Source organism: Vitis vinifera, chromosome 4 (assembly GCF_030704535.1).
Source record: "Vitis vinifera cultivar Pinot Noir 40024 chromosome 4, ASM3070453v1".
NCBI lineage: Eukaryota > Viridiplantae > Streptophyta > Magnoliopsida > Vitales > Vitaceae > Vitis > Vitis vinifera.
In genome coordinates, this window is record NC_081808.1 from 2,011,469 (window position 1) to 2,023,921 (window position 12,453).

At 37.3% G+C, this 12,453-nt stretch overlaps 2 protein-coding genes across 3 annotated transcripts; both read right to left on the reverse strand.

Moving 5' to 3' along the window:
- Nucleotides 1-306: 306 nt before the first annotated feature.
- On the reverse strand, nt 307-3,154 carry LOC100262813 (uncharacterized). Of its 2 annotated transcripts, none has more exons than XM_010650116.3 (2): nt 1,930-3,154; nt 307-1,787 (listed from the first exon to the last, which is right to left on the reverse strand). In XM_010650116.3, exon 2 carries the CDS (start codon nt 1,725-1,727, stop codon nt 465-467), a length of 1,263 nt encoding a protein of 420 aa, XP_010648418.1. In that variant the 5' UTR covers nt 1,728-1,787; nt 1,930-3,154; the 3' UTR covers nt 307-464. The 2 variants fall into 2 exon arrangements, with proteins under 2 accessions (XP_010648418.1, XP_002280575.1); XM_002280539.4 differs by having other exon boundaries at nt 2,267-3,153.
- A 640-nt stretch (nt 3,155-3,794) lies between these two features.
- LOC100254244 (plasma membrane ATPase 4) lies at nt 3,795-11,604 on the reverse strand. Its single transcript, XM_002282583.4, has 16 exons — nt 11,224-11,604; nt 8,691-8,810; nt 8,358-8,594; nt 7,509-8,270; nt 7,303-7,425; nt 7,101-7,205; nt 6,870-7,014; nt 6,619-6,783; nt 5,878-6,116; nt 5,744-5,776; nt 5,555-5,636; nt 5,293-5,453; nt 5,027-5,200; nt 4,714-4,896; nt 4,459-4,640; nt 3,795-4,317 (listed from the first exon to the last, which is right to left on the reverse strand). Exons 1-16 carry the CDS (start codon nt 11,278-11,280, stop codon nt 4,221-4,223), a joined length of 2,865 nt encoding a protein of 954 aa, XP_002282619.1. The 5' UTR covers nt 11,281-11,604; the 3' UTR covers nt 3,795-4,220.
- Between the last annotated feature and the right edge of the window lie 849 nt (nt 11,605-12,453).

Genomic DNA, 12,453 nt, shown 5'->3' on the forward strand with positions numbered 1-12,453 from the left:
TTTGGACCTCAAAATTGGGTTATGGTTTCAACTACCTACGCCTTTGCAAAAGAATTGAGATTTGCCGTATGAGCACTAGAATTGTTTTGATTCACAATCAAAATGGAGTTGGCTGGTGAATTTTTCACTATAAACTTCCCTAACATGTTGTTAGAAGTTTGCTAGGGAACCAACTGAGAATGAGAAGCATTTCTCATCCCATCTAGAAAATTTTCCTTCTGTTTTTCTTGAGAAACAAATATGATATATGCCAACTTCCATGATCATAAGTAGCTTCTCAAACTTGTGGTCTATGAAAAATGAAAATTAACAAAAAGAATGCTCCATTGATACATTCACCATTTTAAATGGAAATGACTAAATAACATATCAAATGAAAGGGCAAAAGAACACATGCCTGGAGGTTTGAATCCTCAGAGGAGTCCCAGAATGCCCTTCAAACTGATTTTGGAGAGATCCTCTGATCAGATATTAATCCTATGTACAAAAAACACATTTCCCCTATACTTAAATGACCTCTCCTCAGCCCCTACACACCATAGATGACCTTGCAGCTCCAAAACCCCCTTCATTTTTGCAGTCTCCCATACGAATTTGAAGAGACCAAGTGCCCTATCCAACTGCTTCACCCCACTCCACACCATTTTCTCCTCATCTGAAGTCAGAATCCTCCCCATGTATAAGCAGAACCTATCCCCACCCTCACTTCCATACACCCCACCACAGACTTCTACTTCAATGTCTCTGATGCTACCGAAGAGATAGTATACCAATAGTGTGAACAAGCACCGGGACGAGTGACCCAGTGTCTTTCCGAGCTTTTTCTGCACTAGGCTTTCTTGGTGCCTAGCCTCCTTGTATCCTATATTTCTATCTACCAACACATCCTTGATCTGAGACAACCCCTCTTTCATGGCCTCCAGCTTTGAGACATGTAAAAGTAGTCCCTTCTCAGCAGTTCTTAAACACTTGAGGAGGTGGTTGAACATCACCAGAACTTCTCCCCATTTACGAGAAGGGGATTCGGGTGCTCTTGCAGGCGCAGGCCGCATCCATGAAGTAGAGTCAGGATCATAGGAAATGGCCTTATCAGCTAAGAAATTCAGGCAGCTCAGGACTATTTGCTGCCCCATCATCATCCCTTTGCCTGGAGGATGACGTTGATGATCCAGAGACTCCATCTCGGATTTCAATCCATTCAGTATCTCCTCCAGCGCACCCACCCATATCCGATGCTGTGTGACTTGTGAGCATACTGTGAAACGTACTTCCTTCCTTTGCTGAGCAGAAATGTTCAAGAAGTTGCAGACTTTAGTCAGTGAATTCACAGTCATGGGCTCCCTTTCATTCGGTTTACCGAAACAATCAGGCAATGTGCATTGCCCAGCTGCCAGTGATGCCATATTCTTCTTCACTGCTTGCTGCATCAATGGAGACCCAAGAAAAGCTCGAGCGAGCGACTTGAAAGTCTGCATTCTTTGTTCAATACGCTCATCGAAGACAGTTGAATAATCATCAATATTAACTAACCTTCCATCAATCGAACCCACATTTTTCAACAGCTGACTCAATTTTACCATTTGTGGAAAGGCCTTGTCATACCATTCAAAAGGAATATGTTCTTCTGAATGGCTATTACGCATTGTACTGATCTGCATACCTCCATTTCGCATAGTTTTCCGATACTTTTGGCCATGAAGAAGGTTTTGCACACGCTTATAAGCCATGAACAGCCAATTCTCACATTCTTGTATGTTGGTCTTCCATCTTTTCCCCTGAAACTAGACCTGTAACAACCAATATCAGATTCAAGGTTAAAAGACTAAGTGCTTAGAGTTCATTGCCACATTTTATCAAACACATTGTGGACCATCTCATGACAATTGCTTTAATGATAAATAATAATATGGAAAAATCAATGATTATAACTACTTATGAAGTTGATTTCTGGGGAAGAATCAATGGAAGTTTTGAAATTGTATTGGGTTTTCACCAAAGGATAATTGGCTTTGTTGGGTTGCAGCTACCGTGACTAATGAATTTGTATTGTATTACTAAAGATTGTTGAGCCTGTAGAGGATGGGAAATCACAGTCAAATGGAAAATCTCATGGAAAAACACCAAAAACAATAGATTGAATGTTCAGAATTCAAATTCATCTGGAACACCCAATAACCAAATTCACTAGTGAAACCCACAAAAGGTATCAGAACTGAACCCTAGGTATGAAATGAGACTGGGGAAACGGAAACCATATAGGACTTACAGTTGATTTCAGATTCACTTGAAGCCTCAGCTGTCATGTAGAGACAAGGCCTGTCAACCGTAATAAGAGAGAAAAAATAGTGTTCTACTATACCAAAACTTTAAAGCCAAAGTCTTTAACCTTTTTACACTTGGATTGTAAGGTTACAAAGGACTTTGAACATTCTCTACAAGAATTGAACTCTTTTAACCCTATAATGAACTTGGCTCACAAGACAAGAAAATTTAGAATGGATGTTGTGGTGTACTTAAGGAATATGCAAGTTTGAATTCCATGCACTCTTAATGAAAAGCTTTGAAAGTGAGAAATAAGTAGTTTCTCAATTTGATGCTGATGTTGCTTCTCAATAAAGGTTGTAGGGATCTTTGGTTTATAGAAAATAACATCAAACACCTAAAACCATAAAAAATATTCTCAAATAGTTAAACTTTAGTTCAACCATTCATTAGTTATTGGTTCATTTAATACTTTGTATGTGACTTTTGGTACTTTTGAGATTCGATTGACCCTCCATCAACAATACATTAACATCCAAAAGAGAGATAAAGGTTTTGTGCGCCCTCCACTGGTCCATGACTGACCCTCAAATCATTGCACCCAAAATTGCATAAAAACTTCCAATTTTAGGTTCAAACTTCTTAGCAACATATGTAACCCCTTTAAAAATCATTTTAAAGTCAATTTAGAAACCATTAGTTTCAAGGTTTTGGATTGAAACAAATGCTTATCTAATTTCATGATAAAACCTTGTTTTTAATCTTAAGTATAAATGAAAAAAATTAACTTTTTAAGTATATGAAAAAATTTTTAGACCTAAGTACATTATGGAAAACCATCTTATATATTTCTTAAACACTTAAAATCTTTAAGGGATTAGATCTTCTTGTCATTGATTTTTTTTCAAGGTGTTAGAATTTTTTATTAAAACCCAAAATTTGATTTAAAGCATTAGTAAATTTAACAGTCTTTTGTAATCATCAAAACTTGGCGATGGTAGTTTTAGTAAGATATTTGCAGAACATTTATTTTTAGAAGGGATAACTTTTAGACTGTTTGGGTATATTTTTTATTTTTAAAAACAGATACTCTTACAAATGGTAGATATTTAATTTTAAAAACTAATGGTTCCAAAAATGATTTAATTTTATAAAAAAAAACATATGGTAAGCATTCAGTACTCTTTGTATCCAAATAATATTTCAACAAACACTTCAATCCAAATGTCCGTAAAATGTATAACATATCTTTTTTGGAAGGACATGTTTGAGAGTGATTTTAAAAAACATTTCTAGTATTTTTAATACTTAAACTATAAAAAATTTCAAGTATTAGAAAGATTAAAAGTGTTTTCTAGAATCATTGTCAAATGAGCTTTAAGAGAGTGTTTGATAGTGATTTTATAAAACGTTTCTAGTTTTTCTAAGTTCTACAAAATCTTGTATTGTCGTGGTCTCTGTAGTTGGGATGCTATTAGTATCCTTGTGTAGATGAGACAATGGGAAAGAACTTGTCTGATTGAAGAAATATGTTACTTCTCAAAAGCTGAGGCATCATGCAGCCTATTTATGGGCCATATATTAAAAAATAGGTAAAAAGAAGCAAAACGGAAAAAGAAGCAGAAGCCTCTGTGTAGTTGGTGTCATTCAGAAAGAAGAATAAAAATGAGCACGAAGCTTCTGTGTAGGTGGGTGGGGGGTTATACTTGGTTCCAAAGGACAACATTGACGTTGAGATGGAGTTTGGAAATAATAGACGGCAAACAAAATAAAAACTACCTAACAAATTTATCACTCCCTAATCTAAACACATAAATACTTCACCACTTAAAAAAAAAGGTCTGTCTTCATCATCTTGTTTCTCTCCTTCTCTTTCTATTTCCGGGTTGGGGAGAAGGGAGGAGGGGGGGCAGAAGAACAAAAGGTCATCATTATTCTTTTTTCAAGACTCTTGCTCTTTAAACTGTGTAGTGATGTTGAATCGTATCAATGTCTAATCCTTTCAGCTTCACCACCGACTCCATGTGCCCCTTCAGTGTATTCAGCTCTCGAAGCCTGCAACCACAATTTTATTTTATCAAACGTTTGTGATTTTTATAATTCACAATTCTTCATTTTCACAGGGCTACCAACAAATTACTCCTGCATGATGATGATCATGATGTAAAAAAGACCAGAATCAGTTGGGTTGCTTACCTAGCAACCTCAGCCCGCCGTTTGGCTTGCTCTGCAATCTCGGAAAGCTCCCTGTAACCGCTCTTGTCAGAGAAAATGTTGCTGGTTTCAGGTGGTTGAAGACCATGTAATGTCCTTTGTGCAGCAGCCCATTGTGCTTCCCTCTCTTCTTTTCCATAGTCTTTCTTAGTAGTGAAGGCAGTCTGTTATATAAAAGCAGGGAAAAGTTAGCCCACATACAGCATATCTATACAAAGATTAAAGACTCAACAATACCTTATTTTCCAGAAGATTATCCCAAGCTTTCCCACTCTGAATGTATCGAATGGCAAATTTCAGAAAGTCAAGTGGAACATAGGTAACAACGCTGTACAGCCAGATGACTCCAGCCCAACCCCAGCCGGTTCCCTTAATCCTTGCGAAACCCCAGTTGGCATACACGGATATCACAGTTGCAACCTGTCAATTACAAGATGGTTAACCATGTTTAATAAAGCAAGTTAAATATCTATTTTCTGAATCAGATACTATGGAAGCTCCAAAAACAAGCATCATGATGACAACTACAGCACATTAGGTACGTTCTTACCAGCTGAGCTGCAATGAAAGCACCGACTAAGAGAAGCCCAGGGCGTTCAACATAGGACCAGCTTCGAGACCTTGTCACGAAAATGAGGGCCTGACTCACAATACTCACTTGTAGGTATAAGGCTGCCATCATTTCATGTTCGCTATATCTTATTGATTTTACACCAAACTTTTCCTGAATAGGAATAAACAATATGAATGAACAAAAATATTTGAAGCTACTGTCTCTAAAATTATAAGTTTAAAAATAAATAAAACATTTCTTACCGGAAAGAAGTCGGTATCTTTCATGACCCAGAAGAATACAACAGTCATTAGGGCCAAGTAACCTCCAAGCACAATCCCAGTTGCAAAGATTTCTTTCAGTTTCCAGCTGTCTGGCTGTGGTGATGGCTTCACTCGATCCTTTGAGATTGTCATGATTGTTCCTAGAGGGAATAGTAGATTCATGTTAGTTAAAAGGAAGCTCGATCATGATGAAATAACATTGAATTCTTTACTTAAAAGTTCATTTAAGTTATGCTCTTACCATCGTTTAAGATGGCAATAATAAGAACCATGAAGGGGGCAAAGTCAAACTTCCATATGAGAGCAATAAACAAGAAACCAAACTGCCAAGTTGGAAACAAAGAGAAGAAATGTATTTGTTAGTATCTATAACCAGAACAGCTTAATAATATTTTAAGCATCTCTAAATTATATTTTTTAATGTACTTACCACAATACGGATGGTGATAGAAACTGCATAAATCTGCAAAAGAGCGTCCAAAAGAGAAGGGAGTAAGACACTTTTAGAGTAAAACTAATAAATTTTAAAGAGTGGCTACAAAAAGAGCAAGAAATGCAACTAACAGTGTAGTTCTTCATCCTTTGAAAGATAGCCCTACTGGTCAGCACTGCGCTTATAATGACACTGAGCCCAGGTTCAGTGAGGACAATGTCAGAAGCACCTCTGGCAGCATCAGTGGCATCAGCAACAGCAATTCCAATATCTGCCTTCTTCAGAGCGGGGGCATCATTGACACCATCTCCTGTCATTCCACAGATGTGCTTTCTCTCTTGCAACTTCTTTACAATTTCATATTTGTGTTCTATCACAAGCAAAGGCAGTGCATTAGAACATTGCGGTATCATGCAAATTTCAGGATTGGAGGGTTTTTCTGTTAAAATAATTTACTAAGGAATTAAAGAAAAATTTAAACGATGGGCAAAAACTATGAAATTTAGAGAAGCATGGGTAGTGACTAAATATATTTGGCATGCTTAAAATTCTAATCACACTATTTTGGACATTCTTAATTTATTAATTTCTAAGAAAAAAATCAACAAATTGTGCAAAAATGCTTAAAGGAGCAACTCCTATGATGTAGGCAAGAAAAGGGACACATAGTTGTGACTAAATATGTTAACCTGCTTAAAAATCTACAAAAAATCAGTAGTGCATTCATACTATTCAAGATATTCCTAATTTATTCATTTTCAAGAAAAAATCCATAAATTTTGTAAAAATCCTTACAAGGAGCAACTCCGATAATGTTAGCAAGAAAAAAAATCACAATTTTTGCAAATACACAACATAGCAACAAAACCTACCAGGAAATACTCCGGCAAATCCGTCGGCCTTCTCAATCAACTCGTCCACAGGGAGGGCTGCAATGGATGCATCCTTGTCTTGGCCAAGCAATGAAGAAGAGGGATACATGTTTGTCCCCATTCCAAGCCTTCGTCCAGTTTCCTTGGCAATGGCAAGTTGGTCACCTATACAATACAGAAACAATAAATAATAATGGACAGATTAAGGAATCAGGTGAAAATAAAAGTTCTAGCATACTAATTATTGTTACCAGTGATCATCTTGACATTGACACCGAGGTTGAGAGCTCTTCGAATGGTTTCTGCACTATCATGCCTGGGAGGATCAAACAAAGACAACAAACCAACAAACTGCCATGGTGCTCCTGGAGCGTCTTTTGTTTTCTCAGGTACTTCCTGCAAATAAATCATAGAAGCAACAGTAAGAAAAAAAGGGGGTTCCATTAACTTATTAAGAGATACACCAGGGCTAGATTTGATACCTGTCTAGCAACAGCTAAAGATCGAAGTCCTCGTTCAGCAAATTTATCGATCACTCCATGCACCTTCTTTCTGACATCCTCCTTGCAGTTGCAAAGGTTTAGTATCTGTTCAAAAGCAGGAGACCCACATGAAATCCGATTTATCTCTATAAAGGTTTCTTGAATCATTTTTTTCCAATAAGGTGATACAAAGGTTAGCTACCTGCTCCGGGGCACCTTTGCTAGCTCGGTGCCACGTCCCATCAGCATCAATGTATGTTAGAGCAGTCCTCTTGTCTACAGGATTAAATGGAAGGAAATGAACCTCTCTGATTCCAGCCCGTGCCTGCCCAGAATAGTAAAAGCCTGAACACTGATGGGATCTTATGACAAAACAAGGAAAAACAACTCAAATTGCAAAGGCTGTACCTCTTTCGGATCCGCAAGCATTCCTACAATGGCAGCATCAATGGCATCCTGATTTTCAATCCTAGAAGCCCTGGCTGCGAGCAGGATCACGTGTTCTTTCTCCACACCCTTTGTAAACACTTCAATAAGGTTTCTGTCAACAGTCAACTTGTTCAAGGTCAGTGTTCCTGTCTTGTCACTGCAGAGAACATCCATGCCTGCCATTTCCTCAATGGCCGTCATTCTCTTAGTGATTGCACCCTGCTGGGAGAGCCTGTGGGAACCAATAGCCATAGTAACAGACAAAACAGTAGGCATAGCAATAGGAATTCCTCCAATCAAGAGAACCAGCAAGTTGTCAATTCCATCCCTGTACTTGCGGTGCTGTATTGGGTACATGACAATGATCTCGATAATCATTCCAACAGCAATAGAGCAAATGCAGAAATTACCAATCGCAGTGAGAACCTTCTGGAAGTGCCCAACTTGGTTGGTGCTGTCCACCAGATGAGCAGCCTTACCAAAGAAGGTGTGAACCCCTGTCGCAATTACAACTGCATCTATTTCACCCTGTTTACAAGTTGAACCAGAAAATACTTCATCCGAAGGATTCTTGGTGACAGGGAGGGATTCTCCAGTAAGAGCAGATTGATCAATCTTAAGGGGATCACCCTCAAGAAGACGGGCATCAGCGGGGACAATATCACCCAATTTAATGCTAATTATGTCTCCTGGAACAAGAATAGCTGCATCCTGCTCAGTCCATCGTCCATCCCTAAGAACCTACATTATGTCACCATAAGAAATTAACAAAACCTAAGAAATAGGAACAGGACAAAGTTATAACTTTGAGCATGGTGGTATTTTTACCTTCGTCTTGGGAGCAAGGCCAGCCATTAGGGCTGCTGCTGCATTACCAGCATTGTTTTCTTCAATAAAACTGATTGTGGAGTTGATCAACAGTAAAACAATGATACCAACAAAGTCTTGCCAATCTGGAGGCTGGCCACCACCATTTGCTAAGGCAATAGCCATAATAGCTGCGGCTTCCATAACCCATGACAGAGGATTCCACATAAACCCCAAAAACTTGAGGACTTTGCTCTCCTGTTGGCGAAACATTAAGCCATCATCTTCATCACCATAGGGATTAAACTAACAAGTTGGAAAAGAAGTAACAGGTCGAGAGAACGATAAACAAACCTTTTTCTCTTCTAGTTTGTTTGGTCCAAAAATTTGAAGCCGGCTGGCTCCTTCATCTGATGTTAGACCTTCTCTGCTACATTTCAACTGCTCAAACACTTCCTCTATAGGAATCCGCTCCTATAAACAAGGAAACAAAGTTTAGAATTCTTAAAATATGCAAATAAATCTTATATCTTACTAAATATAATGCAACAACTCACTTAAAAATACCGGATAATTTCTCTTGCAAATATACACATAAATCACAAGCATTGATCCCATGTGTAACAGAGGACATCCTGAAGTGCATAAAGACCGTGCTTCATGCCGATACAGTTTCAGGCATAATTGAGTTAAACCGGATAACCAGTTTAATTAGCAATTACCTAACAAAATTCTTCTGCATCTATTTGAAAATGGGCTTGTCAACGTCACGTTGAAAGCAAAAAATAGATACATTTTTATCTATCCCCTTTGAAATCAGCTTTACTTGACAGTATTTTACGTAATTTTTAATTTTTTTAAAATATGATTTAAAATTTCACAAATACACAATCTAACTAATTTTCTTTTTGAATTCAAAATTGAGTTTAACCCATATTTTTTTCTTGAGAAGTGTCAAACCCAGGGGTCTCGGAAGTCGGACAAATGGGAGACCATTTTCACAGATTTGTTCAGCGGGTAGGTACCCTTCCAAACTGATCCCCTTAGCAGGGACCAATATGAATGCGCCCCTTCATGGCAAAAAGCCCATTTGCATTATTATGGGGCTACCGTACATTTACAGTTAATTGGGCAACGGTAAGTTTCTTCTTCAGAAGTTCAGAAATATACCATCGAGCCAATTTTCTTTTTAAATACAACAACATTTATTAAGTCAAACATAAAATTGTTCTTAACAAAAGTCAAACCCAGAAGTCAGAAGTCGTATCCTTAGAAGAAAATAAACCCTGATTTCTTCAGAAAATTAGGACCCTTCCAGAATGATTTCTCGGCAAGGACCAACATGAATGGGCCTATTCATGGAAAAAAAAGCCCTTTTGTTTAAATTATAAACTGGAGATATTTTATGGAGAACCCCTTACGTACAATTGGAGTTAGTTGGGTCAAAGCTAATTTTTTCCCACATGGACCAAAAGCAAGTTCAAAGAGTAAAGTATTTCAATTTAATTATTTTAAGACGACAAGTATAACGGTAAACATGGCTGGCGTAGAACTTGCAGTGTTCACCGGCAGCTGTCTCGGTAACCGGTAATCCGAATGAATAACAAAAACACACTTTCAAGTTTTGAATATATTAAAGAACCTTAGGCATCAGTACCACGGAAGTACCTAAAAAACCCAAATCCCAAGATGGCAAAGAAAGCGTGGAGATGAAAAGACAAGGAAAAAAAGAAAAAGAAACAAAGCCTGGCGAGTACACGGTGGGAAAGCACTAACTCGGGCCGGGAGTGGAACACTAATATTAGAGTAAAGGATCTTTAATGGAAAGGTATCAACAAATAAACAAATAAGAAAAAGGAATATTTCTGAACACACGCGCCTCTTTTATAGCGCGTGAAAATAAGCGTTTGAAGAACGCTTCAGTACCACAACTCATCGTGATTAACATAATACCTCTTGTCACCCACGTTCCTCAAAGAAGCGTGGCCTACTTGTCATCGCACTCCACGTGACCAAGAGCGTTTACACTAGCTCCCGAAAAAACATGAAAGGTGAAAAATCTAGTGTCACCTGTGAACGATTCAGGTCGCCGACTGGATAGTACAAATTGCCGACCAAAGTGGACTCTAGAAAAAAGGCAACTTGAATTATAAGCAGTAGACAAGTTGAGCACACACCCTTCCCATCGTCGTTTGACCCACAACATGGTGGGCTCCATCACCGGTGGCCGGGAGAGGTGCAAAGTTCGATGTACCTACCGAAGGTCCACCGACGACAAGACTCGAGAAAAGTTACGCCGCCAATACATATATAACCGAAACAAAAAGGCTAAAAAATCTAATTAACAAGATCAAAGCTACAGTATTTCCGACTCTTATTTTTTCAACTTTTTTAATCAAGAATTTTTATCTAATTTTGAAACTGTATACCTAATATTATGATGATGTGATGGAAACCAGATCTTGACTCAAAATAACAAATAATATTAAAAAAAAAAAAGTAGAATAAGATTTCCGGAAGCCATGGCTTGGAAGTCCACATCCTCCTCACAAACCACAACCACGAGGGAATCCGGAGATCCATATCGCGGAATAGCGGCCTAATTATAGAACAGCATATAATCAAGATCATCATCATAAAAACAAAAGAAAACAAAAAGAATCACCACGACGAGATCTCAGACGAACTGATCAGAACACACACAATCAGAACGCACGCGAACAAAAATTCAACATTCAAAAGAACAAAAGAAAGAGAACAGTGAACTGAACAGTAAACACCATTCTCCATTATTTTCACTATTTCTTGGAAACCAAACAGGAATGAGAAAAATCCGCCATCAACTCGCATTATTTTCACGGAAACCAAAAGCACAGAAGAGAAATACCAGATCCACGGACTCGTTCTTGATCTCCTCCAGCCCGATGCTCTTATCGGCGGCCATCTGTTAAGGCGCCGGAATCCCCCGGAGAGAGAAAAGAGATGAGACAGGATGATGAGGAGTTGAATGAAGGTAGAGCCCTATTTTTATACGCAAACTTCAAACCCTAAATTGTCATTTCCTTCTCCAAACAAGCTGAGAGAAAAGTCCAATCCACACTGAGATATATAGAAAGAGAGAGGGATAGAAAAATTCTGTGTGGGATGAACAGCTGCTTCGCTCTCTGCGTCCTCAATCCGCTCCCCCTCCGATTTTATACCAATACCAGGCCTACCCTCCCAAAACGCTGCCCAAAACGCAGCGTTTTGGGCTATCACTTTATCCCCTTCCCCGCTCCACGCGCTCTCTCCACTTGTGTACCACAACCTCGTTTAAATTTTCATGATTTTCCATAATGATTTATTTTTATAAAAGGTCCCCAAAAATAATTTTATTCTTATCCTCATTGCCAAACAGACCGAAAGTTGTCATGATTATAATTTCTAGATCTGATTTTCAATATTTTTGAATTATCTGTAATACTAACATGATTAGTTATATTTTTAATTAATAAAATATAATTTTTGAAGTTAAATTAGGAAAAAAATATAACATTTCGCACTTTATATACTTATTTACTATTTATTTACTTATTTCTTTACGGTTTTATATTTTCTAAAAATATTTATTTTTTCCAAATAAAAGTCCACTTAGATGTCTTATATGTAATTATATTCCATATTCATAACATCGGGAAAAAGTGTGTTGTCATATACTTATATAAAAAAAAATACACAAAATAAGAACTCAAGATTATAACATATAAATTTTAAGCAGATATCTAAAAATAAATAGTATTTTATGTATTTTTTTTAATAAAAAGACTACCTTTTGTGTTATATTTGGTTTCAATAAAGTACTAAAAAAAAGTAGTTTTTCTCATGTCTAATTTCATCATAAAAACATAATTCAAAATCAAATATAATTCAAATTCTTCAAAAATTTATTAAGTTTAAATCTATTTTTTTACATTTCTTTGATTTTTCTTATCTTTCATTTTTCCTCTTTATTTTTATTTTTTCACATTTTTTTTTCAAATTTTTCAGAAACCAAACATAACTTCAATGATATAGGTGCTACATTTGACTCTTGAGTGCATGAAATTTGAATTATTTTTAAAAGGTTTCTATTTTATAA

Bases quoted from the DNA above. Each gene is read 5' to 3' on its own strand.
- LOC100262813 (XM_010650116.3), bottom strand. From the start codon at position 1,727: ATGGCTTATAAGCGTGTGCAAAACCTTCTTCATGGCCAAAAGTATCGG.
- LOC100254244 (XM_002282583.4), bottom strand. From the start codon at position 11,280: ATGGCCGCCGATAAGAGCATCGGGCTGGAGGAGATCAAGAACGAGTCC. The intron at 7,206-7,302 runs GTAGCTAACCTT...GCTTTTGAACAG, and splicing joins GCAAAGGTGCCCCGGAGCAG to ATACTAAACCTTTGCAACTG. The intron at 4,641-4,713 runs GTATTGTTGAGT...TTTATATAACAG, and splicing joins ATAATCTTCTGGAAAATAAG to ACTGCCTTCACTACTAAGAA.